Below are 27,866 nucleotides of genomic sequence, written 5' to 3' on the forward strand. Positions count from 1 at the left end.
ACTTATTACTTATAAGGTATTTTAAATTAGTGTTAAAAATATCAACAGTATCGCATGCCGAGTTATAATTATGACACATTCGATAAATTGGGGAGTTTTGTAAGAGATTTGTTCTGCAATAGGGTAATTTAAAAGTTAGGAAATGCCTGGAGGAAGAACGAGGCACAGAGAAATTTAAATAATTGTGTAATGTGACACAATCAATTTCATTCCATAATAATTTGTACAAGAACGACACACTATTCTTTTACGTCTGCTACTTAAGGGTAAAAGATTGAATCTTTCTAGCAGTAGATTTTGTGGGTAGCCTCTCTTGTAGGGTAGTATCCATCACAGCGAAATGCTAGATATTTTAAAAGACGACGTTGTATACGTTCTAGGTATTCTTCGTGTTTTTTAAATGCATATGAAGACACGTACCGGATGATCGTCAATGCCACCATATCCAAATCCAGCGATCAACGTCATCATTACTGCTGAAGATGTAGACATACTTATTTTGTTGACGGCATTAGATACTGTAGATACTTTTAGATAACTATTGAAAATTTAACGCTCTATAAAAAACTATAGAGAAGCTTTTCCCATAGGACGCAAAGTAAAAAAGTTATTGAGGAAAAACCGGAGGGAGGTCAACAATTTTGCCCCTCCTCTTTTCGCACAAGATCCTCAAGGTCGAAAACTTGAGAAAATGTTAAATAACCATCCACCACCAACATTCCAAAGTTTCATTAACTTCCGACCTTTTTCCACCTCACTACTTTTTCCAACCTGTCGACTGGACTAATAATAATAGTCAATTTGGTGTAACAATTTAAGGCTCGGACTCGTGGTGAGTTTGAATACCTCAACTTCCCAGTTTTTAGTAAGTGGCGGTTCCAGCAGTCACCCATACGATACACACATAACAGATCAAATTATTTAAAGGAATTGTTAGTTCTAATAAGGATATAATTAGATATGACCAGTGGGATTAACATAATATCGACCGAATGCGTTGTTTGCAACATTTCTGAACTTTTGCCTTTTAGGATTCTGCAGAGACTCTGTGTTTTCAATAACGGCCGGCCACAACAACGGTGCGCTACCCTGCAATTGCGATTTTGACGGATCCCTAAGCTTCGAATGTGACAAATTCGGCGGACAATGCAATTGCAAGCCGAACGTAATCGGGCGCATGTGCGAGGCGTGCAAGACTGGATATTACGGTTTTCCTGATTGTCAACAGTGCAACTGCCCTTCGACTATACTTTGCGAAACGTCAACAGGTTTGTCCTGTTTGTTTTAATTTAAGTACAGCGGATGATCCCCTTGCATTTCACAGGTAAATGTATTTGCCCCGTTCATGTCACCGGCGCGCTGTGCGATCAGTGCATACCGTACACTTACGGCTTTGATCCTATTATTGGCTGCGTCCAGTGCAATTGTAACCCACTTGGTGTCGATAACGATTTACAATGTGATCTACTCACGGGCAGCTGCAAGTAAGAGAAAAACAAAATTGATTCACCCTCTCACTCACACCTCTAGGTGCAAGCAGAATATTGTTGGACGCGAATGCAGCACCTGCGCCGATGGGTACTTCGCTTTTCCCTACTGCGAAATTTGCGAATGCGACTTACGTGGGACTACAGATAAAATTTGCGACCAAACATCCGCGGAATGTCTTTGCAAAAAGCAAGTTACTGGTCCCACTTGCGGCATATGCAGGGAGGGAAGTTTTAATTTGCAGAGAAACAACGAGGAAGGCTGCACCGAATGTTTCTGCTTTGGAAAAACCACTCGCTGTATCAGTTCCAATTACATACAAACCGCAGTCTTCACGATGGAGGACTGGAAGCTCGTCTCAATTAACACCACCGCAAATTTGGCTATAGTGCCATTAAACACTAGCACTGTCGAAATTGACAAGTACACCACTATCAGTGCGGATTTCACTTTTGAAAATGTCAAAGAGAAGGTTGTCTATTTTTCCGCTCCTCGTTCCTATGTAGGTTCGAAGTTAACATCTTACGGTGGATTTTTGAATTACACTATCTTTTATAGTATTGGACTGGATGGTTTGCGTCATAGTGTATTCAATGTGGTTATTAATTAAGCTTTTTTAGGAAAGGCAATTTTTGCGGCGGATGTAATTTTGGAAGGTGCAGGGTCGTATTTACTCCATTATAGCTATGAGCAGCCTGCCGTTGCGCAAAACTTCGATGCCAGATTGCAGATTGTGGAATCGAACTTCGTTTTACCAAATGGACAGGCCGCAAAACGTGAACACATCATGACAGTGCTTCAGAATTTACGTGGAGTTTATTTAAGAGCCACTTACTGGACGGCGAGCGTCGTTTCTAAGTAAGATGAATTTCACATTTCTAATATTTATGCCTATTCTGAAATATTTTTATTATTTTCGGATGCTATAACTATTTTAAGGAAAGCTCTATGGCAAGGATGACTTGGTAGAAATTAACAGCACGATTTTATTTCACGTACACCTATGTACGTATGTATAAGGTGTACCTATCAAGATAGTTAATACATACGTATTCTACTTTACATGCATAATAGTTCTTCTTCATAATATTGGATAATTAACTTTCATGCACAAATGTGAAGTAAAATTTTTAACATTTAATTAGCTAAGGGTAATTACTAGAGTGCAATAGGGTAAGCGGGGTAAATGCCGTAAATGTAAAATTGGAAAGAAATATTTAGCAAAGATTTATTCAATCAACATTTATAAAGATTCACGCCACAAATTTACGTTTCGTGTTTAAAATTTGCGTTTCTATGCTTGTTGACACCCCAAACCCCAAAACTTATTTAAATGACTGACTTGTTTTGGTTTTTTAATTTCATTTGTTCTCTTTCTTTCTTTTTGTTTTTTCCTTTCTATCATTCTTTTAAATGGGTAACTGTGAATATTTCAGCGTGTTGCTTTTTGTTGTGCCTAACTTATTATGTGTAGGTACATATTTTTATACCTATTGCATGAAGGTGTATGGGTTATATCACTTCTTTTGATCTAGTATCTATAGTTGATTATGTTCGGTTTCAGATCCTTTTAAATTTGTAGAGTTTTCTCTCTCTGGAAGTTATCTTTTTAATTTATATTTTTAATTTTTTAGCGGTCAAAATGTCATCTTGTGAAAAAACATTTAAGTGTGGTGGAAACACACCATTGCTTCGAATCATTTCGTGGCTACCAATTTCGGCACGCTCTTTGGTTATAATTTTTTGACTGGGATGGGAAAGACACTATCGCATTGATTCTTATACTTAAGCCGTTTTCTGTGTCTTATAAATAAAGGCCACATCCAATGGTTGAACACAGTGAGAGCTGTGTGAAAATTCCAATTCCATTTTCCCGATAACAATTGAAAACTCTTAGGGTGCAGTCACTAACATGGTTATCTATGATAAGTAGCAGTGGGTCACCATGAGAAGGTTTTACAGAAGTTTGAAAATGGCGGAAAATTTTATTGATCCAGCCATATACTTAGACTTCACGGATCTGAATTTGAAGAGAGATCGCGCATGTCATTGCCTGGCTTTTAAATGAAAAATTATTCTATATTCGTGTTGTGTGGACCATTTATTTTTAATTGTGGGTCTATTGCAACGGTTTATTTACGTTTACAGGGTTTGTAAACCCCCCTTGCATAAAATTAATTTTATTCTCTACGGCACTGGTAAAAATATTTTTTAATTACTGGAACAATGACATAATTAATTCCGCAGCTAGCCTTGCAGAAGTTGGTTCTTTATTTCCATTTATAACCTGAAAATCAAAACCTGAGGCTCTGGTTCCTTTTTGCATAAATAATACGCCACTTATTCTTGGTTTTGCTCGTAATGGCAAGTCACAATGAATTTAAAAAGCACCCACGACAATAATTTCGTTGAAATGGCGGCATAATTTTCTCTTCGAATTCAACTCGAAAGTTCGGCTACGAATCCAATATTACTCGATTTAAAAATGCCGCGCTCCAGTTCCATAGTTTCGCCTTGAGGGTTCGGCAAAGCACCCTTCTCTCTCACTCAATTTTTACTTATGTTCTCGTCGAGCCCGAAACGACCCTGGCGCAAAACAGGTTTCAGCCTTGTTTTTTATACATGCGAAGGTATAGCAGAAAGTGCGACCCTCATGCTGCGTCAGAACGGTTTTTAGAACTGTGGCGTTTTTACTCTTTTGTGCTTGCACTCGTTGCTTTATCGGAACGCCCTTCGTTTTCTCGCATATTAGTTCCGTGCTCTTTCTTTATGAGTGGTATCCATATCAGATTTCCTATACATGCAATTTTGTAAAATTTGAAACCAACATTTTTTAATCCTAAAGCGACCACCTATTACACCATTCGTTGGCGAGCAAAAATGATCATTATGGGCACCAGATATCAAATGGGCACATCCGAATGTGTTTTGTTCCTTTTTTCTGCACTTGTATCGAGCCTCACTCTTTCCTGATTTTTTGTGGGTTTAAACCACGGTCGTATACACAGGCCTGGAAACTCGAGCCTGTTTCCTATGTGCGAAGTGAGTCCGTTAACGCTTCGACTGCCGCGTAGTACCAAAAATCATCACGGGCGGCGCGTGAGTCTGGGAATGTTCTCTGGCAACAGTTATAGCTGACTTGTAAATACAAGGACTACCGCCGCACCTCTTTGAACCCCTACGCAAATCAAAAACCACCGCTTTGAGAAAACTGACGAAACCGTGCATTGTGCGGAAATGTAAAACGGGGGGTACAAAAGTGTTAAACAAAAAACTTCTGTTGTTAAAGTGCATGAAAAGTGGATGCTTGCGAGATGCAGTGAAAAAACAAATGATTCAATACAGCAAGTGGCATTATGGTTGAGGGTAAAAAAATACTAAACTCAATTTTATGCGCGAGACCTCAGCTCTCACCCTGGCTCTTACCTATGCGCGGAGCCATGGTCGACGCTCGGGTGTGCAAAATAAGATGAGCAGAATTACCCGCATGGGCGGTATATTCACCCCACTTACCCTATACCACGGGACTATTGTGCATCACTCCTTAGGTGTACTTGCAGCAAAGGGGTGCTTTTTGCTTTTGGTATTAAAACATACTCTTAAGCTCTTTGGTGTATAATATCCTATCTACTATGCTCTAAACTCGAGTTGAAGACCAAACAAATTTGAGAAACTTTTCATATTACTAGAGACTCAATAAGATAGACGTCAGTCAATTTGATATACCAATATTAACAATTTAAGTTCTTAGCTTATAAAGCTACATTTACACTAACAGTTACCTAATCAAATGATTATCGGATCTCTACTTTAATTTGAATTTTGTTTGTAGATTATCAAACGTGCTATTGGATGATGCAGTACCAATGCAATACTACCACCAAGACGGTCACTTTAAATTCGCCGCCTCCGTAGAACAATGCCAGTGTCCTCCCGGATATGACGGTCTCTCTTGCGAGTACTGCGCTGCAGGCTATTATAGGATAAGTTCCGGACCGCATGGGGGATATTGCGTTCAGTGTCAATGTAATGGGCATGCCGACGAATGCGATGTCAACACTGGAGTTTGTTACGTAAGTGTTTTAAACCTTCCACGATTTCTTTTGGCAAATCGGATTGTAGGGTTGCAAGCACAACACGCGCGGTGATCACTGCGAGGAATGTGCGGTCGCCTACCATGGCAACGCGTTACAAGGCACTCCGAGCGATTGTTTAATATGCGCGTGCCCTCTACCGGTCGCTTCGAACAAGTAAGTTTAAATTTTGAGTAGGGTGTATAGGCCAAAGAAGACATTCGTTCAGTAGCCAGCTATTTCGACATGTCAAATGGAGGTCTACTTTTTTTACTACTAGACACAATTTTGATTCCACTTAAGGCGTCCGAAATATCTGGCTACCGAAGCAAAACTACTTAATCCTAAGATCGAAAAAACTACTTATCAAACTTAAATTTGGCTTTATCCTGATTTAATCGACTTTCAGCTTTGCAAGCTCATGCGAAGTGAGCGCGGACGGTGAGAAAATCAGTTGCCAGTGTAATGAGGGCTATTTCGGGGCGCGATGTCACTCCTGCGCCACCGGCTATTACGGGCAACCAGAAAACCTGGGCGATTATTGCAAACCTTGTGCATGCTCGGGCAATATCAACCCAACCGAGATCGGTTCGTGCGATACAGTAACCGGTGAATGTTTGCGCTGTCTTAACAACACGTACGGCGAAACTTGCGCGTTATGCGCGCCTGGATTTTATGGCGACGCGATTTTAGCTAAGGATTGCCAACGTGAGTATGATCCTCTCTTTTGTTTGATTTTTTATTGGGCAACTAACAGCCTGCATCTGCGATTATGTTGGAACTCACCATTGCAATAGTTACACCGGACGGTGTGAATGTAAACCAAACGTTATCGGTGAAAAGTGTGATCGTTGTCAATTGGATCATTTTGGATTCCAATCCGGACAGGGTTGTATACCCTGTGCATGCGGAGTTGCTTCTTTAAGCTCACAGTGCGACGATTCTACTGGGCAATGCATGTGCAAACCAGGCGTTACTGGGCGAACCTGCGATCGTTGCGCGCCCGGGTTTTGGAATTATAGCGAAACAGGATGCAATTGTAAGTATTCTCTTGGAGCTCTGTTTGCATTTATCTCTTAATTACTAGCTTGTGGCTGTAAAACGGAATACTCTGTCGGATTCGGATGCAACACTCAAACGGGGCGTTGTGAATGTCTTCCTGGTGTCGAGGGTGAAAAGTGCGACCAGTGCCCGTTCCGATGGGTATTTATACCGGAAGTTGGTTGCCACCCTTGTGACAAGTGCATTGACAATTTATTGGATGATACTGCAGGTTTGCAGTCTCTAATTCAACCCTATTTGGACGAATTTTATGTACGTATTTATTTAACATGACAAGAAAAAAATTTATTCCGTGCCACAAAACTCTCCAGAGAGAAAAAAACTTGTTTGGATATGATACACCGCACGCAGGTGGCCGATAATTAAAAATTTAAACAAATCTTAAATTAATTACAGTTTTTTTAAGAATCCAAATAATCTGGTCGTAAAAAGCTTGCGATATTTAGCCGCACTGATCAAAGACACAAAAGCACTCGCTAATAGCTTCAGGAAACCACTTTTTCTCTATTAAACTGAACTCAATAACTCGAACTGGGTTTAAATGAAAAAGATTTTCGGTGGCTGCTCGAACGGTAGAAACTTTTAACTTTCTCTAAGCGGAAAACTGCTTTGTTTACAAAGTTTTTCCGAATACGGATAAACCGTTTTAAAAACTTTTCACAAACTTTTACCACGTCGCTTGAAAATAATTTAAATCTCTTATTAAAATTGTTTAACTTCTTCTATACACTTTATTTCGAAACCGACGAACTGCGTCTGCAACTAAACACGGCAGATTACGGGAGATTTTGCGTAAACAAATTTAGACGTTCTTTAATCGTCGCGGAACTCGCAGCAGCAGCAATTTTGTTTTTACGTTGATTTCAGTATTTAAAGAATCACACTACACGATAATCTTCTTCCTCAAAAATCACAATTAGGCTTGATAACGCCCGATTTAAAGGAACGCGTCCCCACTTACGCCGAAATAACGCACATATCGTAAAACACTTACATCTTCTAACAACGATAAGTTAATTCAATTTTCGTCTGATAAGAACTCCTTATCGCAAACGACCAGAGGTTCCTTTTATATATTAAATAAATTATTTAAGCCATCAAATTTAAACAAGAAAATAATACGCAATTACAAACGATTTTAAAAGGAAAAAGAACACGGTGACACCAATTCAATAACAATAAACCAACATTTTTTGGCATGTGCTATGAACTGTAATTTCCTCTTTGATTTGGGTTTGTAGATGGTCTCTTTTTCCCCATTTTTGAATAGCATTACGTAAAGTTTCATTTCATTTATGTCTCACTGTACGATTTGGGACTCCATCCAAATATTATATATAGTATATTATGTAACATCTCTGCTTCTGCTGCCATTGTTCCCGCCCGTCCGTCCGAGGCCGCAACTATTCCCATACATATTTAGTAGTATATTACCTAGATGTGCGCATGCTCCCAATTTTCTTATATATGTTTCTAGTACAGAATAAAGTCCCTAGATTGCTAAAGTAACGCCAATGGCAGCCATTTTAGCTCCGTTAGTGAACCGCGAAATTTGAATTTGAACAATAATTTTAAATATGCAAATCTTTTGTTTAGGCCGCCGATTCAGGATACTTCACCACTCAACGATTGTCCCACATCAACCACACATTAGAACAGTTACGACCAAGAGTTGAAAAACTCGACCCGAACGCCATCGATCTAAGCCCCACTCTATTAAACATTCAAGCGCTGGAACAATTCGCCGAAAATCTAAACAGAAAGGCCGTTTACTCGACGACCAGCGGTAAAGACGCGGCTTCGGTCGTCGGCGATGTCAACGCCCAATCGTACGTCGTTCTCGAGGGGGTGAGAGACGCCGCCGCGCAGGCTAACGCCGCGATAGTCAACATCGAAACCCTATCCGCGAGTTTGATTTCGGGAGAAGGTGCCCACCAAGTTTACGCGAACGGTAACTAACGTTATCCAATTGCAGGCCCTAAGATCGAGGCCGCGCTCATGGAAGCCGAAGAGATGCTGGAGCAGATTAAGGCGTTCGATTTGAAAGAGAAGGAGAGCGGCGCCAGTGCCGTGCTGACGAAGGCGAACGAGCTGATCAGCAACTTACGTGAATTCAAAAAACCTGCGGATAAAACCAGTCAGGAGTTTAACAGCAGCAAGAGTAATTTAAATCAGTTCGCTAAGAATTTAGACGACTTGTATAATCAGACGCAGTATTCACTCAACAAGGCTCAAGAGGCAGAGAAGTGGATAGCAAGCATAAAGTAAGCAAAGCATTAAGTATTTAACATGCCGAGCAGAAAAGACTACTGGTAAGTGCTTGGAATGGCAGGGAGCTTTTTAAACAGTTATGTGGTAAAGAATGGAAGAGTATAGCCTACTGTCTTTCTTTAATGATATTTATTTATTTATTATCTCTTGTTCTGGGCCCCCAACAGGCTTGCGCCCAATTACAGAGTGACCCGCATAATGCTTTTTAGAGGTGCCTCTGCAGAAGGTCTTAAGTTGTTCTTACCTTACGAATTTCCTACAATAATGAATTTGTTTACTCCTTTTTGAGTATTGCAGAGGTAGGTATTCAATTGGATTTTGTAGTGAGCATCATTCTCAGTAAATGTAGGTAAATACTTCGCCTCTACTCTTTAACAGTGGGTTCAAAAATTAAAAGGAGACTATAAAACTGCACCTACTTTAGTTGAACACTATCCACTTTATCAGAAATGGCATCATTATGTATTATACCATAATAAATTTACATAATATGATGATTTGCCACTCACTATGGTAAACATACATATATTTAATGAAACCTTCTGAACAAAGGAAGTGTATTGTTTCATTTGCACAATGTATTGCTGTTGGTTTTATAGAGAGGCAAGCATGCTCTTCAAAATAGAAGAAAAATATTTATGGTGAATTTGCAACTAATTGGTTAAACATTTAAGAATGTTCAAGTTAATAAATGCTTTATAGCTAGATTCGCATAGCTATTGTTAACCATTTTGAAAAGTGCTTGAATCATATACACAGATCCAAAAAGCTCATGTAAACACTGAATAGGTACTTTGGTATCTGTAATCTGTAAGGTGCATAGACGTTATAGCTGTAAATATACCATGGTTTGAAAAATATGTTTTGTAATTAGAATGTGTGATTTGGTAAATGCCGCTTGTGTTTATGCATGCGACGTTTTCCCTAGATTACAATTGGTTATTAAAATGATAATAAGGAGGTGCGAATTTCTAACGTAATTATCTTAGGTATATGTAGTACCTAAATGTGCAACTGATGCACTTAGACCGCCGTTTGAGGTCTTTCTATTCGTTTAATTTATGTAGAACAATTTATAATGTGTGTCTGTAACAAGGCTATCAAAGGCATCAGGCTCTCAATTTTGGGGGTCTGTGTCCTATAACTATTTGGGACAGTCTACCCACTTAATGGTCGTAAAAAAAACAAGAATATATCATATCCGAATCTTAAAGAGTCTTTGAATGTAGGTACGTGAAGGCTCTCTCTATAGTAATTGCATTTAGAGATAATGTAATAGTTGCCAGCAGGTTTTAACAGTTAACCTACAGTCTCCTAGTGTGGACATACGTTTTTTAAGCGTTTTAGAGTCACCATATCCAAATATTTTTAATTCAAGGTCATCCAAGGTTTGGTATAGTACAATGAGTGTATAGTCCTATGAAGTTTTTTAAGAACCTCTAAAAATTCTTTAGGGTGTTTAAAAGACCGATCTTAAAGAGCTTTTTGAACTTCTTGCGAGCGTTTTTTATTTTGGTAGTGGGCGTAGCAGAGACATTATCGAAGTATGCCTTTAATAGTCTGGTGCATATAATTAATCATCGCAAGTTAATGTAAGTTAATTTACGACATTTTCGATATAGAACCGCATGCAAAATAAAACAGCGTGATTATTTTCATGGTCAAGTAAGGATATTGTTATCCGCAAATGTCCAAATGGAAAAGTTTGCAGGGCGATTTTTGAAAAATCCAGGTGGTGGTTTCGAACGATAATTTTTTTCTGAAAACGTGAACGATCCGACTCTCCTTGATAATGTATAATGGATAATTTTACCTTTCTTATAGGGCAAACGCCAGGAGTTAATCCACCGCTCCTTTCTAGTGCATAGGAAAACTCCCCCATATACTTGTGCATTGAGGTGCAAGAATTTTTTTCACGTATAGTGAAGAGTCTAGTATAGATTTGTTCATCCAGTGTCAATTCGATATCTGTCATAGCCTAAAAGGATTAAGGTGATGTAAGCTTTCGAAGGGGCGCCTGCTTTTTACCCCAACGGTTTCGCCTAAAGGTTTCGGAAACGCGACGAGCAAGTCCAAATATTGCCGTCCCCCTTCATTGCGTATATCAAAAAAGACCCGGGACACATTCTTTTCATCACAGTTTTCCACTTTCTTGAGAAAGAAGTTAGTGTAAGTAAACTGATGTGTAATTTTAAAGGCACACATGAGAAGAAACAGCACAGCCGGCCGCATAGCTCAAATGCTGTTGCTTTAGTCCATAATCATTTAAGTATCGCTATCGGATTTTGTGGTTGAATGCTGTCCACTGTGTCATTAAAATGCAATTAACCTTGCATTAGTGGAATTTATCAGTAAATTGCGGTATTATGGTAGCATGGTGGACTCACATTTCGGTTTAAGACCTTAAGTTAGAAGCTCTGTAGAGTGTTCGTAGACTACAGTAGACCTACAATCCCATTACGGCCCGTCATCTAGACGATCCCTACAGAATTTTCGAATCTTTAGAGAAATTAGTACTTCATTTTCCACAATTCTATAATCTCCACACAGTCCACGCAAGGGCTCTATTAACCCGTGACAGAATTGCTTCAAAATTCAGTAGGAACTCGCAACTAATTTCAACGTAGTTTTTAAAGAATATGTATAGGACTTATATAGGATCTCTAAAGTCTAAGTAATCTCAACAGAATTCAAAGTCCCTACAGGCTCTGTATAAAATCTCTTCTCAAAATGTATGGGTGCAGAGTTTCATCAGGGTCTTTGCAGAATCTCTACAAATCTTTTGTTTACGTTTGTACCTGAGTTAAGAAAGCTCTAAAGTGGGGCTTGCTCAACGTTTTTAACTGGCGGCAGAACATAATATGATTCCCACATTTTCGGCAGGTGACGATTCGTATTTTAGTGAAGTAGTGCAATATCTATTCAATAGGCTTCAGGAAACAGTTTTTTTCCACGGTCCGAGCGCGAGGGAGACGGGGGACTCGATTAGATCACCGCGCGCAAGATAGCTATAGGTACTTTTCGCGGCATGCGCAGATTTGTCGCAACTTGTCAGGAATTTAAAACTTTCCTTGCGTCAGTTTATTTACGATTGAATGTGTGCCATAGTAGTGGTAAGAATCCTAGGGCTTGCAACGGGACGGCTCAGGTTAGATTCTTTGCATGAAAAGTTTTTTTTTCCATTATTTTTTTCAGAAACCTTAAAAACTATTTTCAAATTTCCAAAACATAAGTCCACCATTTTTATGTTCAAAAATTTGCATTTTTCTCGCCCCGCGCGGCCTTGTGAGATAGGATTTTGCAAATTTAGTAATGGCACACCTAGATACATAAGCAAATCCATAGTCTCATCTTTTGTGTAGTTGAAGAAAAATGGAAAAAATATAATTTTTTTATGAGACGAAGTGCTTAGTTTATTTGAGAAAAGTGTTTGTTCTGGTCTCATCGATTATCACCGTTAAGCGAATTCGATTTGTTCAATGATTTTCTTGGCTCTAACTTTTGACGTAATATTGTACTATGAGGCCAATATCTTGACGGTATACTCTCCATTCAAAGGAAGCCTGGAATTTTTGCGTAGAATCTTCTCCTTAGAGTCGAGAGCAATAGGCAAAGCACCCCACGTGAGTGCGATAGGACTTGTTTTTAAAAAATTCATTAATATCTCAATAGTGTAAAATATTCGATTTCGATAGTAGCTGCAGCGACGCATGAAAATTTCGAAAAGTCGATTTAGGTTCGGGTGATAAAAAGTTACATCCGTCGTTGAAGTTTGGGAGGAAAAGGGGCAAATTTCTAAGTCGTAAAGGAAAATGCTATTTTTCACGTTGCCAAAGTTTTGCTGGATGAAAGATGACGTTACTAAGGGCCGATTCTACAATTCAGGTATATACCGAGAATAAGCTATACCTAGAATAAATGTCGCCGGTTGCGTTGGTTACAATTGTATCAACCATGAGATACATGTTGCTATGGCAGTTATTCCAAGGATATCTTATTCTGCGTAAAAGTGTAATTGTAAAACCGGCCTTTAATAGGAAATAGACAAAAATTGTTCGGGCGGATATTACCAACGCTTACCAATTGATTAGATTAAAATTATCAGCTGGAATAAGGATTGTGATATTTTGGGCGTCACTGTATAAAAATTTGTACTAAAACTTCGTAGTTACGCCACTGGTAAGATTGTTGTTTATATCTGTCAAAATTATCTGTCGTGTGTGAGGTTATGTTCGTTTCATTAAGGGATTGCGTGTTCCGTTAAAATAATTAAATTTACGTTAAAAATCAGCAAAAATGTTACCTACAATGGGATTATATCAAAATATCGACTGTCCCTATTTCGAAAATTCCTGCGGTAGGCCATATTGTCATTTTAGGCACAGAAGGAAAAACGCAGATTGCGAGAGCACTTCTGCTAGTACCGAGGTACCGACTTACAATCCAACACCCAAAAGCCAATTGGCGAACGTAAAGACTCACATTCCGATCAGTTACGTGCCCGACTTGGCGCAACCGTCTGAAAATAGTAGTTTTCGTTTTCGGTTTAACGAGAACTTGCCCACTTATAAGCCAACTCCTATTAGCGTTTTGGGGACCACAGCAAAAGTGAATCACGTCGAAGAGAAAGACGAGGATGAGGTCGAGTGCAATGTAAACTTTGAGGATTTGGAGAACGAATTTGAAATGATCGACGAGCTTATAAACGATTCTAATGGGAAGATCGAAGCAGTCGAGGAAGTAGCTGCAGAAGTTTCGAAGCCGAAATTAAAGGAGTCTAAAAGCAAAGGTAGAGATAAGAGTAAGTCGAAGACTGACGAGAAGTCGAAGCATAGTTCTAAGAAATCGGATTCAAAACACCGAAGTTCTAAGGACGATAAACGGCATAGTAGTAGCAAGTCCAATTCGAAATCGAGCTCGAAGGATAAGCACCGTTCGAGTCGTAGGGATAAACGGGGGAATGATCACAAAAATAAAAGTAGGGAGTCGAGTGGTAGCCGGAAGAAAAAGAAAGAGAAGGAGAAGTCGCCTAAAATTGAAGAGAATGGCGACGATCTAGCGGACGATTTAGGGAACGGTTCGTTCGATTTACAAGATTTGTATGATTCCGATTTGGAGGAGGATCCGATAGAGGAGTGCTACAAGATATTTACCGAGTACAAACCGACTGAACCCGAAATATTCCCAGAGGTAGGTTAATTGCTCAATTAGTTGTGGCGGTGCGGGGTTGGTGGTGTTTTCGTACCACATGATTGTTTATGGGTTAACAAAGTCACGATAAAACGTGGTCTAAAATTGAGTGTAGAGTAATAAAACTAGAATCCTGAAGCCCTACGCTTAATATTAAACCACGTTTTGTTAACGGCACACCTTAAAATAGAGACCAAATTCTAACAAAACCTTTTATTTGATGACGCTAACAGGTAATCAAATCGGTGGAGGAGCAGCCGGTTGCGGTACTGAAAAAACGAATTGCACACGATAATGCGGATAAGAATAAACCGAAGACATTTCAGAACTCAAAACCGGCCATGCCGAGCGCCGCCCAAATCATGGTCAATCGCTTCAAAGCGATCCGACAGATGCAATTAAACGCCGCTGAGGAGCAGGACGATCTAAGCGAAATTAAGAAGCACATGTTAAAACGACCGGCAGAGGTGCCCGCCCAAAAGGCGATTCCGGCGAAAGTCCGCAAAGTCGCGAAACCGCCAGATCCGCCGTCGACGTCCCTAATCGACGACATACTCGGCGGGAAAGCGTCGAGCAAACCCAGGCGAATCGCCCCGGTACAGAACGTCAACTCGATACAGCGCGCGAAGGCAAAAATCGACGAAATGGCCAAGCGGAAGGCGATCAATTCGATCTTGAAAACGACGGCGCAGTCGAATAAGGGCGAGAAGCGGGTGGCGCACGTTCCCGACGTGTCCGCCGGCGACATGCCCGATCTTCTGGAGTCCGAGCGTTCGAAGTTACCCGTTAACGTCCGCTCGCGGTATCTGTCGATGATTTTCGACGAATGCGTCAAGCTATACATGCGTGTGGACGAGGCTCAGCAGAGGGCGGCCAGTGAGGAGTTTAAGTGCTACGAGAGGTGTTCTGCGCTCGTGACTTATCGGAATTCGGCGATGCTCGCGATCAACAGGTTGCGCAAGGAGCTGCAGGAAAGGGAGATGTCCGGCTTGGGACCGATACTGCCGGGTGACATCACAACCGTTCCCAAAGACGGCGGGAGCGAGATTAAGGGCGTTAAATTCTACAATAATATAAAGCAATTGGTTTTAACCGACGACGAGTTGGTACTGCATGGTTTTCCGCGCGAGGGGAGAAAGCCGGGCCTCGGGAAGGTACCGTGCCAGAAGCAGCACTCGAAAATCGGTCTAGACGAATTCGATCGTAAATGCTGTCGGTGCTCCAAGCTGTACAGGGTGGACGAAGAGGGTTTCGCGTTATACGAAGAGGAGTGCGTGTATCACCCGTTAAAGAAACGCACATTTCGAGGTGAGAGTTTCTATCTCTGTTGCAAGAGTGGGGAGGGTACGGGCTGCGTTACCGCGGCGACCCACGTTAGTGAGAGTGAACGAAACAATGCGGACGGCGAAATCGAAGGGTATCAAATGACGATGCCGCCGGAACGCGACGATGATCCCAGAAGTAGCGAGGTGTTCGCGTTGGATTGTGAAATGTGCTACACGACGAAGGGCTTGGAATTGACTAGGGTGACGATCGTGAACTCGGAGTGCAAAACGGTGTACGAAAGTCTAGTGAAACCGCTCAGTCCGATTATCGATTACAACACGAGGTTCTCGGGAATAACGAAGGAGCAAATGAATCGAACGGCAACGAGTATTTTACAGGTGCAGGCGAACATTTTACATCTGTGCAACGCAAACACGATCCTAATCGGACACAGTTTAGAGTCCGACATGAAAGCTTTAAAGATTATCCACAGTAAAATAATCGACACCTCCGTATTATTTCCCCACAAGTTCGGGCTACCACATAAGAGGGCTTTGCGCGATCTCGCCAGGGAGTATTTAAAGAAAATCATTCAGAACGACGTGCAGGGGCACGACAGTGCGGAGGACGCTCTCGCCTGTATGGAACTCGTTCAGTGGAAAGTTAAAGAATCTTTTAAAACGCGGGGCATAAAAACATAAATTGATCGATTGTGCATTAAATTAGTGAATAAATTACTTTGCTGAGAAAGTAGAATGAAGTATATCTGTATAGGTTTAAAGTGTCATGCGCACTCTCCAAAAGATTATGATATTGATAATTATATTTATTAAATGCAGCGTATCAAAAGTATATTTATATTTAGTTTTGGTTAATATTTGGAGGGGCTGTTGTTTTGTTATGATCAGTTGTGCAGTACTGATAATAATGTCAAAACAAAATGACACCGTAACTAATTTTGATTTGAATGTCTGTAAAATGCTTTTTTATATAAAATTTTATATAATTTCAGAATTTGTTATTATAATACAGATTGAGTGCTTCATCCGTGACCTCTTAATAAGTCGACTAGTTAATAGAGATGGAATTGTACTACCTATTATTGTGCCTTGTTCAATAATCGAGCTTCCAAAATAATAATAATTAATGCTACTCGATTTAAGGACATGGGAATTGTCTAGTCAACATGCTATGATGCTCTAGAAAGAATTTGTTGAATCTTCTTATGTTGGTTATTTCTTTTGGCAACATGAGTGATAATGATAATAATAATACTCTTTATTTCCATGGACATATGATTGTAGTGCATAGGATGCGTAAAAAAATACATTACATTACTAAAAAAAAATCATTTAGAGAGTATAGAAGCATCTCTCTACAAGAAAACGTTTCAGATCCTTTTTAAATTTAAAAATGTTTTGTTGCAGTTTAACATAGTGTGGTAGAGTAGAGATATAGGTGACAGTCGGCATATTCCGGAGACTTGTGCTGTGGTCTGCTGTGTAAGTCACTTTTTTTCCTTGTGTTATATTCGGACACGCGTGCCAGATCTTGCTAGTTCAGGTCAAAGATGGGAATACTACAAAAATATGTAAATGTTGAACATTGAAAAATAAACAATGAAACTGTGCCCACCTAACTTAGGTAGGAGAGGCGAGAGGCGTTGAAAAAGGTTTTTCAACCTTTGATTATATTTGCAAAAAACAACTTTGGAATGATAAACAGGGTAACCAAATATTAATTAACGATTCTTGCATTAATAATCCGAACAGAGAAGGGTGAATTTCGTTCCATTCAAAATTGACCAAATGATGCTACCATAAAATTTATATTAAAATTAAAAATGCATTAACACTCCTAACAGTAGTGTAACTATAACATAAATTTCGTGCGTTTTGCATGATAGACCGGGAGATGGTGATTAAGTACTCCTCAAAACGAAAATGGTGGTAACTCTCTGGGAGTGGGGCCGTTATTGCGTCACGATTGTTTAAACATGTCGGAAAATTTAATGATTTTGGGCAATTTGCTACACAAAATTCTTTGGATTTTCTGGTAGTCGGTGGCAAAACGAATGACAGAAACGAAATGCCATACTTTTACGGTGGGCCTTGTAGCCCGCCATACTCATTTGAACGTGTCGATTGTTTGTTTTTTTTTGGGTGATTTGGGTGCTCATTTTTTTATGAGCATCAAGTCCTCAATAGTCATTCACAAAAATCAACCTGCCATACCGCAGCGACGGGCCCGCATACGCGCCATACCGGCACAAAGATGTCATTTTTGTTAATAATTTTGGGCGATTTTCTACACCCTATAAATTTTTCCACCAGTTATTTTTATAGTCAGGAATAGAAATTTCGATACGCCATACCTGTGGCCATGGGCCAATTATGTATAATATTTTTTCAAAAATGTAAGAATTTTCGGAAAATTTGGGCGATTTGCTACAGAGTATGGCACCAATTTTTCGTGACAGTTTGAGGTGTAATAAAAGTAAATATCAAGTTTCAAACATGAATCCCAGGCCAATATTGTTTTATCACGAGATGTTATGTCGCTTAATATTCTCCGCCCCACTCGAACCTCTTAGTCAAGTTGTAGAGGTCCCGGTCGGGGTCGTTGTGTTCTGCATTGCATCCAATGGATCGCAGGTAGTGGGTAGCAGCTGCCGTCAAGTTTATACTACCCGCCATAAGTATCTGAACACCCAGTGTACTTGGATCAATTTTGATAAAATTTTCAGGGCAGTTGTATTTATTTCGAATTAAAAAACGATGAAAATTTGAACATTATACAAATTAAAGTAACACTAATAATAATAATAATAAACGTTATAGCAAACGAGCTCCTGGGTATGGCTATAGCATGTTCAAAACCAAATTTTGCACCTGTTTGCTGTTACATTTGCTTTTATTCTAAATGCATATATGTATCAAATTTCATTTAAATGCTTTCATAATTAAAGTTGGCACTGCGCATCTGAAATACCCATCAATATATAGTCCTGAAAATTATGGATGGAAGTTAGGTAACGGACCCAGATAATTATGAATTTAATTGGTTCGACGGCGACGTCATGCCCACTACTGTCGTATATATCATTCTGGATCGCATTGACCAAGAGAATGAAGATCAAATCGATTTGAGTAGTGACGAGGGCAAAGGCAACGAAACAGAAGAGACCGATGACAATGTTGCTTGTCCCAGTTATAGCACAAAGATGTTTTAGGAAAACAGATGTTCGAGTATGGCGCCATCTTTAGCCTTCATGACGAGTATGGCACATACATCATGGATCAAAGTGGAGCATGAACTTTCAGAAAATCCAAATGCCATACTGTAGCAAATCACCCAAAATTATTAACAAAAATGACATCTTTGCGCCGGTATGGCGGCTATCCGGCCCCGTCGGTGCGGTATGGCAGGGTAATTTTCGTGAATATTACTGATTGAGGACTTGATGCTCATAAAAAAATGAGCTTGTAGCAAATCACCCAAAAAAAAAAAAAACAATCGACACGTTCAAATGAGTATGGCGGGCTATAAGGCCCACCGGAAAAGTATGGCATTTCGTTTCCGTCATTCGTTTTGTCACCGACTACCAGAAAATCTAAAGAATTTTGTGTAGCAAATTGCCCAAAATCATAAAATTTTCCGACATGTTTAAACAATCGTCACGCAATAACGGCCCCACTCCCAGAGAGTTAGCACCATTTTCGTTTTGAGGAGTACTTAATTAAACCTTTGAATGGTCGCCATACTTGTAGCAAATCACACCACAAAACGTGTCACCATCTCCCGGTCTATGATTGAATAATGTAATGGTACAAGATCCCACATAGGGTCAAGCTTTGCCCACCTATTTATGGAGTGAATGCATTTTTTATCATACTTAATATGTAAACAAACACATTGGAAATGGGTTGCCTGAAGAAATTAAGTCCAGAGTACCCTTAATTGAAATGAATGTAAGTAATGTTTCTGTCTGCTTCTATCACATGGAGAGAACGCATGCACTCTCTCTCACCACACTGCTTCTTTCTCTCTCGCACAGAATAATACACATGTTTCTCTCTCGCGCGCTACTTAGAATTGCGACAACCTCACTGTTCCATATGATAGAGAAGGACGCAGGGTAACAGCAGATCGTGGTGTACGAACCGATGTGAGCGCATGCATAAGTACCTATATATTTTACTATATCAGAGACATTCGCAGGCGTGCGTCCAAACATTCCTCAGTTTCATCGCAATCGAATGAACTGTTTAGCCATAAAATAAATAATATACCTAATAAAATAAATGATATAAACATTCATTTTTATTTTCACTAATGGCGCCATCTATACAGGGTGGTGCCTAGCGCGACGCATCATAGGGATTTCAATGGTAATTTCTTTATAACCAATTACTAGCTCCCCTAATTATTTTAGAGCAAAAGTCTAAATACGTTTTTTTGAGAGAAAAAAATACTGCATCTGTTCATACTATTACTCATAATTTTCCGTTTTTCAAAACCGTAGAAATCGACAAAATAAAAAAGTACATTTATAATAAATCAGATATGCCTTGGAATTACCTAAAAAACAGCGATAACTTTTCATCATTTGCCTTTGACGTATATTAAATACTTGTTTATAAATTAGTTAATCATAAAATTGTTTATCATGTATTTAAGTGAAGAGAAAGTGGAAATGTTAAAGTTGTTTTATGCCCGCCAAGTAATTTCCTTATTTTCTGGGAGGTACCCCAATCGACCGATTCCAAGCAGTACCACAGTAGACAGAATTGTGCGCAAGTTTTAAAGAACAAGAACAGTGTTAAATCACTGCAAGTGCAATAACGTGTAAAATGCGTCAAAACCACCAGGAAAACGACAATATATTCAACGTATTGGCTGCAGTAGCGGAAAATCCGAACTTAAGTTTAAGAACAATTCTTCCTCAAATCAATTTGTTTTTCATCGATTATGTACTCTGGTTCCAGAAGATGATAAACAATATAGTATCTGATGCAGATGCAGCATTTCATTCTCTAAAAAAACATTACTCCATAGACGCTTTTTCTTGCGTCGGTTAGTTGAAACAGAATTAAATATGAAAATCGTTCGACGTCAAACAGATGCGATGCGCTTGTAGTTTATTAAAAGATTCCAAAGCCTCACTGATTTATAAAAATGTAATTTTTTATTTTGTGGATTTCTACGGTTTTAAAAACGGAAAATTATAAGTAATCGTATGAACAGATGCAGTATTTTTTTCTCTAAAAAAACGTATTTACACTTTTGCTCTAAAATAATTAGGGGAGCTAGTAATTGGCTATAAAGAAATTACCATTGAAATCCCTATGCTGCGTCGCGCTAGGCAACACCCGGTATATTGTGATTAAAAATAACGGAAAAAAGAAATAGCTTATAATGTAAAATACTATTTTTTATGTCTTTCCGTACCATATTTTGAAAATTATCTTTTATACAAATCTTGTCCTGATAATAACAAACGTAACAAAAAAAGAATTGTCTAATTTGGTGCAGTCGTTCGAAAGGGAGGCGTGACTAAAGATAAGAAAATCGTTGCATATATTCGTTACCGCGTCACCCACCAATTTGCCGCGTAGTACTTGTCGAAAGTTTAAGCGGTGCGGTATGTTTAACGACGTTCAATGGTAAATTCCCTTAGAGACTGAACTACTTAATAAGGCTTAAGATGAGTTTCTATTTTGGTTAATTGGAATGCATGTAAATTAATTAAACCCCATACCGATAAACGAAAATACAAAACAGTGCCTACATCCCCCACTTTAATAGATTATTAGCAAGTTCATGATTTCCGTCCATCCGTCTGTGGACAAGATATCTCCCACACGGTTTCGAATTTTTCAATTCTGCTTTGAGTAAGTATTTTATTTATCATCACCCAAGGAAGAACTGATTAAATGTTCAATTTGTTACAAGTTTACGTATTTTATGATTCCGCCTTCCGAGCCCTTAATACCCTGATCGTATTTTATCGTCATTTTAAAAATCTGAATTTTGATTAGGTACTCAAAGAGGTGACAACAAAATGTAAAAAAGGATATATTAAATGCATTGCGATTCTACACTTTCTTTCTCTATATCAAAATATGCAGGGTGCTGCAACTAATTCTCCCACATTTGGAGGAGTTGTTAAAAAAACAATATATTAAAAAAATTCATTTTATTCGAAAGCTTATACTTGATCAAGTTTTTTTCACTAATGATTTGAAAACATATGTCGTCCCAATGATGGCCTTGGCGAGTGACGCACATGTGGAGTCTTTCGCGAAAGGTTTCCATGACTCTCCTCGGCATACCGGTGTCAATTCGAATGATTTCCTCCTCGATTACTTATCTCCTTCAAGTCTTCAAGGGTTTTAGAGCGGTGTTTGTAGACCGCACTCTTGGGGTAGCCCCACAGGAAGAAGTCACTGGGAAGCGAGGAGGCCAAGAAATCACCTCTCGCAGAGAGATCACTTAACCGGAGCCCCTATCCTGCAGAATCTCACTTGAACGATGGGCTGTAGCCCTATCCTGCTGGAACCAGAAGTTCTCTGGGCCTTGCAAAAATTCCTCCAACATGTTGCAGTATCGTTGGAATGTCACGGTGACTGTAGCGCCGGCGCCTTCCTCAAGAAAGTAAGGGCCTATGATCCCAAATGGCGGACACGGCGCATTAAACCGTAACTTTTGGGCTGTGAAGAGGCCTCTGATGAAACTCTCGAGGATTTTGGGCGTCCCAGACGTGGAAGTTTTTTTTATTGACGAAGCCCGGCGAGTGGAAATGGGCTTCCTCGCTCGACCATAAAACAGCGGTGAGCGGTACAGCCTCAAGAATCGCGTTACAACAACCCCCGTAATTTTCCCCAGTCCGCTGAGGACAATTCTTGGACCTTAACAATCTTGTAGGGGATGAAACTTGAAGTCACAGTGTAAAATTCGTGTCACAGTTCTGTCCGAGATTCGAAGAGCAGCCGCATGTTTTCGTGCAGAGCGCCTAGGAGGCTGCTCAATTGATGCCGTCACTCTGGCGATGTTTTCGGCGGTCCGAATCCATTTCGAGGAGTCTGGTTGCTTAAGAACCTAACGCAAAATCGTTTTTCTATCACAGACTGGATCTGTGAACTGTCAACCGTACCTTGTGCGGAACGCCCTCTGAGGTGCTATAACGGATTCACCATTTTTTTAAAAAAACGTCTAAACAACATATGCACTATGCACACGTGACCAAACCATGGTTACTACTAAAAGTTGAGTCTTTTCCGCGTCGAACACACAACACCGCATCCCTCTCCGATCATTTCTTCTCGCACAGTCATTTTTTGAAAAGTGGGAGAACTACTTGCTGCACCTTGTATTAACATGCGTGTCTATTACAGACAAGGATTTAGTCATCAACAGATGTACTGTTGAAGTAAACTATCCAAAATGATATTTTTAAGCACTTATTATACTACTAAATAAAGATAAATTTTGTTGATGTGGACACAAATTCAAAATTTACAAAAATCTGTTCTATTGTAAAACGACTGAAGCAAATGAGCCCAAAGGCTATGGACGTTTAGGACAATAGTGACTCAATAAAGTGATTTTTAACTCATCGCAGGTCTTATTTTTTGGTAAATAGGTGCAAGAAGAGCCTCCAAAATCAAAACCTTCTATTGCCTGCACTAAGGTAAGAAAAAGAAATATCTTTTTGTTATCGGTTGATACGTGACGTCGCTGTACTTTTTTAATATTATTTTCGACGTGCAGTTAATGGTTTAAAATTATGCTGGACTTCAACCTTCACTGGACCACATTTATTTCGAATTGCTCAAAATTCGTGCAGAACCAAAATTTTGTCAGCAATCAAATTTAATTAGTCATATAGATATGGTCAAGTAGTAACAGCGCATTCTTTATCACTAAAATTTGCTACACAAAGAACAAGTGGCACACAACCAGCCCAATGCACAAGTCAGATCCAATAGTGTACCTACCTTGGAGATTGAATAAATAGTACTCTTGGTGATTCTCAACAAACGTGACCATACTGAAATTCCATTTGCGGTAGGAGTTAAATTGTTTACAATTTTGTTGCGCGACTTTACATTTAGGGGAAACTGTCTTGCTCAAATGACTGGAAGCACATGAAAATAAGATGATAGTGTCCTTATTTGTAGAGCATAGGTACCTATTCTAATATAATTAAGATCAGTAAATATTGCCTAATTGACTAGGAGGTGCTTGGCTAATCTAGTAATCAGCATATTTATTTACTATTTGTTTCATTTAATTATCAACGTGTAATTCTTGTTTTCTTTTTTATTTTAGGAAAGAAGCGTTAATAAAAAAACTTGACGCCATTAAAAACCAAACGGATGAAATCTACAAGAATATGAACAACTCGCAGGCATTGCTAAAGAATGCTACAGTGTACTTAAACAAGGCAAATATTGCATATAATAAAATTGCTGACGAGCCACAATCTCTGGAGCAAGAAAATGTGAAACTGGGTAACACTCTTGACTTATATTTAAAACAATTGGAAAGTGTACAGGAGTTGATGCCCGAAGTTCAGGAACACGCCGCTAATTTATCCATTTCCGCCGAAAGATTTGATAACTTATTCACCGAATCTAGAAATATTTCGACAAACGCTATTCGAGCGGCCACGGCCTATAAAAGCATAGTGGATGCAGTAGACAATGCGGAAACTGCGGTCGAATTGGGCGAAACCGCGGCCGGCGAAGCTGCTAGTTTATTGTTAGAAGTACAAGAGGATACCGGATCATCGCATGACATCTCCTCCAAGTTGCTCATTGAAGCTGATGCGGCCAGTGAAAAAGTGCTCAATGATATTTATCCGCGTCTTACAAGCGCATTTACAAAGGCACGTCCTATTCGCGCCGTACACGAAAATAATGTGGAGCGTTTAGACAACATCGAGAAATTCTTACGGCAACCGCACGCGCAAATTCTCGACGAGCGGCTTATTGAAGCCTCGAAGATAGTGAGCCATGCGGATGATTTAGCAAAGGAAACTCTCGCTAAAGCTTCGCAACATTTTCTTGAGGTGTCCAAAGAGAAACAAGCTTCGGAATATTTACCAAATAAGTTGGACGACACCCTACGAGATATTAATAAAGCCGACAAACAAGTGAGGAGCGTCAACGAGCGCCTGCCGATAATCCAGCGCGATCTCGAGAACATCCCGGCGAGACAGGCCCGCATACTTGACGTTGGCAAGGAGATAGCTGAGAAAATCAAAATACTCAACCAACAGATCGCCTTAGCGCGCGATGTGGCGAATCGTATCGAAGTCGGAGTGAAATTTTATCGCAACACGACCCTCGAACTACAAAATCCTCCAAATCTGAATGACCTGAGTACTTCTGCTCATATTTCTGGCTACTTCAAGACTAAGGAACCCAACGGTCTCCTATTTTACCTTGGCAATGGTATCGGGACTAATTTACGACGAACATCTTCGGACGATTTTATGGCCCTGGAAGTGGAAAATGGTTATTTGGTGTTTACCATGGATGTCGGTAATGGACCACAGCGCGTTGTTAATAACAAATTTGTTTCGAATGATACATGGTATCAGTTCATCATTGACAGGTAGGTTTGGAAGTAATCAAATTATTTCCATCACTAAACCTGCTGCTGTATCTATAATATATAATGAATCTTTAATTTGAATTTTCTAGGACCGCCCATAACGTAAAACTAACCGTCCGCGAACAGGTCGGTAGCGAGGTCATACTGCACGGTACACCCGAAGAACTGCAAGGACCGAAGACCATATTCAATTTGGATCGAAACCAATCCAAACTGTTTATCGGAGGCTACCCGCCGCAGTTCCCCATACAAGAGCAGATCATTCAAAATTCGTTTGACGGTGAAATTGAAGACGTGGTCATCGGCGAAACCCCAATCTCCCTTTGGAACTTTGTCGAAGGAAATGAAAACAACCACGGGGCGACGCGAAGGTAACAACTGCGACCGCACGTTCATTTTCAAGGCTGCTTTTGTAGAGATCAACTTCTTGAACTGCACCCGAGCACCGGTTTCAGATTTAACGGTTACGGTTACGTGATTTACGACGCAAGGTCGTTCCTTCTAAGAGGCCGGTCAGATGTACAAATTAGTTTTAAAACTTTTGCTCCAACAGGATTATTATTCCTGATGGCTGGTGGTAAGAGTAAAACGTTTTTGTCGCTTGAAATCAAGGATGGCCGAATTCTGTACCAGGTAAGCCCGAGTGATGCTTTATCTCTGTGATGTTGGCCTGAACCATTATGGGTTTTTACAAAAAGTTTACTGCAAAATGCTGTTTAGTGGTTCTTTAGGTTTATTTAACTGTTCTTTTTTACCTATTCGTCTGACGCCGTCTTGGAACTATCCTAAAGGGGGTCAAATAATTTCGAAGAAATCCCTTTGGGCTTTGACCAAGCGTCAACATGGAGAGCTGGGTTTGGCGATGGAGTTCCGCTAACCTGAAGAGACTATACACTTATTTTAGCACTAAAAGTATCATAGAGGCTTAATTTGTGAAAAATTTGACTTATTTTATGGCCAGACACGGTCAATCTTTTCAAAAACTGCACCGTTTGTAAAAAGTCGAACATTTTTCTTTGTTGGCATCTTTTCCAATGCCTACTTACTCATTTTTTAACCGAAATTTTGGTGAGATTTTGAACATTCAGATTGCTCTGGATCTGGATCCACATGTAGCTCCCTCTCTCACTAGAGTCGTTTGACTCCTCAACTTCGCTCAAGCCATCCCATACATAGCATGAACCTAAGCATGCGGGAAGGGGAGGGGGCTCTAATCGTCGCCCTGTCAGTTGCAACTGTAAGTGGAAGAGTCAGCTCTGGACTATAAAACACTTGTGTTGAGGTGAGGCTTTACCTGTCTTTTTCTTGTGAAGAAAACTGGCTCCGTTTTTGTGAGGTTGGACAAGGAGTGTTCAGTCTGCATAGAGTAGCCTCAAATTTGCCAGGTTTTAGTAGGGTTATCATTCGCATACCCGAATCATACAGTAAATAATATAAAGAGGTGTCATGGGATAGGATATTGTTGCAGTAGAAAATCTTGTACGGAAGTGTTGCTATCTTGTGACTGTTCTTCAAAGCTGTTGTATCGCTGTATTACCATATAGCAGCATGTAACCTGTATTACCTATTTAAATGTACTGACAACAAAATTGAGATTTGAATTACGTCATTACTTTGCACCAACACAGACCATGATACTGTCAGCATTATATTTAATCACCGGAATGTGATATTATGCTTCCTATGCAAGGAGTCTTTTAATTCTTTCAGGCCATAGACCTATTTATTTTATTATTTTAACGCCTTACCTTTGCCCAATTACAAACTTTATTTGAATTTAGCTAGCAATGAAAATTAAATAGGTACAGTGAGAAAATATAACTGATTATGCGTATAATTTCTAACGTTTTTGTTGGATTAGCGGTACACGTAGACCGTTTTAACACTGCTTTAGCAATTTTGTGTGGAATTTACGCAAACAAGGTCCTTTTGCGCAATTCACTAATGTGGGAGTGCTGTAAGTATAGTGTATTTGTGAGAGAAAAGATCAATTCCATCCATACTACCATTGTATATAAAGATGTATATTATATACAATGATATTTTTTTTTCGGGACAGAAAAAGGCAGTATTAACCTTCCTTTTTTCCAAAAATCGACTGCACCAAAATTTCTCGGGAAAACACTTTTTCTTATTAATTTTGGTGCGTAGAATCCAAAACAATTCGTACTTTTTCCATCAGACTTCTCAATCAAAAGTTATAGACTAGAAACCAATTTCGAAAAAAAATTCAAAGGGCTGTAACTTTTGAACTAGTAGCCCAATCTTGGACCTGTTTGAAATTATGGATTCTACAGGCCACATTCTATAAGAAAATTTTTTTCCGGGTCGATCTGAGACAATTTTTTTTTCGGGCCTCAAAAAAGGCAGTGTACAACCTTCCTTTTTTACCAAAAATCGACTGCACCAAAATTTCTCGGGAAAACACTTTTTCTTATTAATTTTGGTGGGTAGAATCCAAAACAATTCGTACTTTTTCGATTAGACTTCTCAATCAAAAGTTATAGACTTCAATAAGAAACTTTTTTTCCCGGGTCGATCTGAGACAATTTTTTTTTGGGGCCTCAAAAAAAGGCAGTGTATAACCTTCCTTTTTTGCCAAAAATTCGCTGCACCAAAATTTCTCGAGAATACACTTTTTCTTATTAATTTTGGTGCGTAGAATCCAAAACAATTCGTACTTTTTCCATCAGACTTTTCAATCAAAAGTTATAGACTAGAAACGCATTCAAAAAATACTACATTGGAACTGATTTGGCACTGGGCAGTCGGCAGTTCCGCACAGAAAAATCAGGAAAATTCTCTCTTCGCTGACCTACTTCCTACTTTACGAAGATTGAATTACTTTTATGGCTTGAAGATAAAGCAAAAATCTACGTAGGCGTAGATGAC

At 39.5% G+C, this 27,866-nt stretch overlaps 2 protein-coding genes across 2 annotated transcripts in view; both read left to right on the forward strand.

Annotated features, from left to right (window-relative positions):
• Window positions 1–27,866, forward strand: part of LOC116182274 (laminin subunit alpha-like) — a 45,455-nt gene that overhangs the window by 4,439 nt on the left and 13,150 nt on the right. Inside the window, exons 6-19 of the mRNA XM_031502793.1 lie at window positions 1,032–1,268; window positions 1,325–1,484; window positions 1,531–2,060; window positions 2,109–2,346; window positions 5,321–5,561; window positions 5,611–5,738; window positions 5,971–6,269; window positions 6,319–6,600; window positions 6,649–6,875; window positions 8,220–8,550; window positions 8,599–8,887; window positions 23,685–24,974; window positions 25,064–25,345; window positions 25,391–25,607. Of these exons, the coding sequence (XP_031358653.1) occupies window positions 1,032–1,268; window positions 1,325–1,484; window positions 1,531–2,060; window positions 2,109–2,346; window positions 5,321–5,561; window positions 5,611–5,738; window positions 5,971–6,269; window positions 6,319–6,600; window positions 6,649–6,875; window positions 8,220–8,550; window positions 8,599–8,887; window positions 23,685–24,974; window positions 25,064–25,345; window positions 25,391–25,607 (4,751 nt within the window). The remainder of the gene's footprint in view (window positions 1–1,031; window positions 1,269–1,324; window positions 1,485–1,530; window positions 2,061–2,108; window positions 2,347–5,320; window positions 5,562–5,610; window positions 5,739–5,970; window positions 6,270–6,318; window positions 6,601–6,648; window positions 6,876–8,219; window positions 8,551–8,598; window positions 8,888–23,684; window positions 24,975–25,063; window positions 25,346–25,390; window positions 25,608–27,866) is intronic.
• Window positions 13,084–16,361, forward strand: LOC116182276 (putative exonuclease GOR). Its single transcript, XM_031502795.1, has 2 exons — window positions 13,084–14,084; window positions 14,318–16,361. Exons 1-2 carry the CDS (start codon window positions 13,191–13,193, stop codon window positions 16,049–16,051), a joined length of 2,628 nt encoding a protein of 875 aa, XP_031358655.1. The 5' UTR covers window positions 13,084–13,190; the 3' UTR covers window positions 16,052–16,361.

This window comes from Photinus pyralis, unplaced genomic scaffold (genome assembly GCF_008802855.1).
Source record: "Photinus pyralis isolate 1611_PpyrPB1 unplaced genomic scaffold, Ppyr1.3 Ppyr1.4_unclustered_Scaffold450, whole genome shotgun sequence".
Classification (NCBI taxonomy): Eukaryota; Metazoa; Arthropoda; class Insecta; order Coleoptera; family Lampyridae; genus Photinus; species Photinus pyralis.

What these genes read in the sequence shown, in the direction of transcription:
- LOC116182276 (XM_031502795.1), top strand. Translation starts at nt 13,191, where the DNA reads ATGTTACCTACAATGGGATTATATCAAAATATCGACTGTCCCTATTTC. An exon ending in AACCCGAAATATTCCCAGAG is followed by an intron (nt 14,085 to 14,317) that starts GTAGGTTAATTG and finishes TGACGCTAACAG; the next exon opens with GTAATCAAATCGGTGGAGGA.